The following is a 2,177-nucleotide window of genomic DNA, read 5'->3' as shown; positions in this document are numbered from 1 at the left end:
TCACACACTAACGAACACCTCCGCGAGCGCGCACGCACACACACACATACACACACGTACACACACACACACACACACACACACATACACACACAATCACACACTCGCTTCAATCTCAACACATAAAATGACAATTCAAAAGTCGTGTCACAGCCGAGTGACCTCAAGCCCGTGTCTTTCTGGAAGAGACAATCGCTGCTCAATGTCAATGGCGTCTCTCGTGGAGCTGACGTTGAATCTGATATCGTCCACCACAACGATATCGTCTTCGTGTCGGTTCACGATCTGATGAACAACGGGGACACAACCGCAGAAGCAAGTACATAAGTAACTAATCCGAGCATACATCAAGCTTCTGAAGAACTGTCCACCGGCGCAGAAAAGGAAAATATGAGCGATGGAATTAATGATGAAGAGAAAATCACTGGTCAGGTAGAGCTTTTCCTTAGTCTCTTGAGTCCAGTTGGGCGATTCCTGCATGGCGAGGAAGATGTTGAGACAAACAGGGTACGTCACAGTCGAAAGAACCACCATAACTATGACGTAGAGCGTCACTCGTCTGGGTCCGTACTCCACGGAGGCGGGACAAGACCCTCGTCGAATGCTACGAGTTTTGGGAATTCTGGTCACGTGAACTACGAGCAACGCGCTCAGTGGAATTGTACCTACCCACGGCAATATCCCGATGATGATAAAATCCGGGTAGGTGAATGCTCTTTTGTGATTCGTAACAAAATGGCAGAAGCGACTGCCCGTTATCTCGTGGAAAGAAAGGCACATAAATTTTAGACAGAAACAAAACGAAAGGAACATCGCCAGAGCGATTATTCCCGTAATCAGGTACTTCATTCGTTTGCGAGAGCACACACGTCGTACCATCAGAGGCCTCACTACGGCGATGTAGCGCACGAAGGAGATGACCAGAACTGTGAACACGGACGTGCACACGAAACAATTAAAGGCCAGGATAGCCAGGTACATCGGCGGGTCATACCCCATGTTGTAGAGGGAGCCGCTCCAAGGGTAGTCGCGAGCATTGGCTCGGGAATGCCACCACCGGAAGTTACGTACACAGTAATAGAGGAAGGAAGTGAGCAGGCCCAGGTCCCAGAGGGCGAGTGACGTCATTAGGACCACGATCGGAGTTCGACGTCTGCTGGCTGTCCAGGCGAGGATGACTCCGCAGTTTCCGACAAGGCCCAGCACGCAAAGAACAATCTGCGCGGTGCGGAAGCAGAGGTATCTGGAGATTATACAACGAGTGATCATTAGTCAAGGCCCAAGAACCAAATGTTTTTTTAATTATCCTGAATGCTTAATCTAGTATTTTAAGAGAGATCAAATCTTTTGCTTTATCCAAATGTCAGCTGAAGTCGTTTCTGTTTTTAAATTAATAAGATGAATATTTGGAGTGATTTTCTTTTAGTTAGAACAAAATGTTTTATGCTACTGTTGTACGTTGTATTGTATTTTAAAGCGCTCAGAGCCTGTGTACTTTAATCGGGGTTGAGCGCTGTCTCATATGCATAGTCACACAAAGGACACATTGGGGGGAAGTTCTGGTTTTATTCTGTTCAAGTGAAAGTTGAGCTGTATATGTTCTGTTCGTAGGCGGAAGATCGTGGTCTGTTTCTTTCTCTGTAGGCGGTTGACATTGTCATTTCGTTTTGTTGTAGTCACATTATATTATATGTGAAAACTGTTCTGCCTATCTTTCCCAAAGCCCATCTGTCCATCCAATCTTGTTTGCTGTTGCTTTTAATGATTCCATGATGTCTAGCAAAATGAGCAAATATCCCATGATGCACAACTAAGTCAAAATCCTGTAGAAATGACAACAGGACTGACAATGCTTAGAGTTAAAATAAAAAAAGTTCTTCCCGCATCCGATCCGGACGTTGGGGATTGCCTTATTAGTGAGACAACTTCCCTTGCCTTCGGCATATTGTGGTAGGGTGGTCAGTCTGTGAGTGGACGTGGGGAATTGAGTACCGGGATGGAGTTGCTAAATCAGAGAGTGTGTGAGGGTGTGTGGGGAGGGGGGAGGTTCTATTAAAATTACGTTGGTGTGCGACTCAAAATGTGAATCTGCATCATAAGTTTAATCAGGTATTTTTGGTCTCTGGTTACGTTTCTCACAGCCGTGATTACAATTGGTGGTACTGTTATGTTACAAC

At 45.8% G+C, this 2,177-nt stretch overlaps 1 protein-coding gene across 1 annotated transcript in view; it reads right to left on the bottom strand.

Moving 5' to 3' along the window:
* Positions 1 to 64: 64 nt before the first annotated feature.
* The window catches only part of LOC118477946 (tachykinin-like peptides receptor 99D), a 43,238-nt gene continuing 41,125 nt past the window's right edge, over positions 65 to 2,177 (bottom strand). The window contains exon 3 of the mRNA XM_035970704.1: positions 65 to 1,243. Within this exon, the coding sequence (XP_035826597.1) occupies positions 148 to 1,243 (1,096 nt within the window). The 3' untranslated portion in view covers positions 65 to 147. The remainder of the gene's footprint in view (positions 1,244 to 2,177) is intronic.

This window comes from Aplysia californica, unplaced genomic scaffold (genome assembly GCF_000002075.1).
Source record: "Aplysia californica isolate F4 #8 unplaced genomic scaffold, AplCal3.0 scaffold00310, whole genome shotgun sequence".
Taxonomy (NCBI): domain Eukaryota; kingdom Metazoa; phylum Mollusca; class Gastropoda; order Aplysiida; family Aplysiidae; genus Aplysia; species Aplysia californica.
This window is presented reverse-complemented; position numbering and strand designations above follow the sequence as displayed.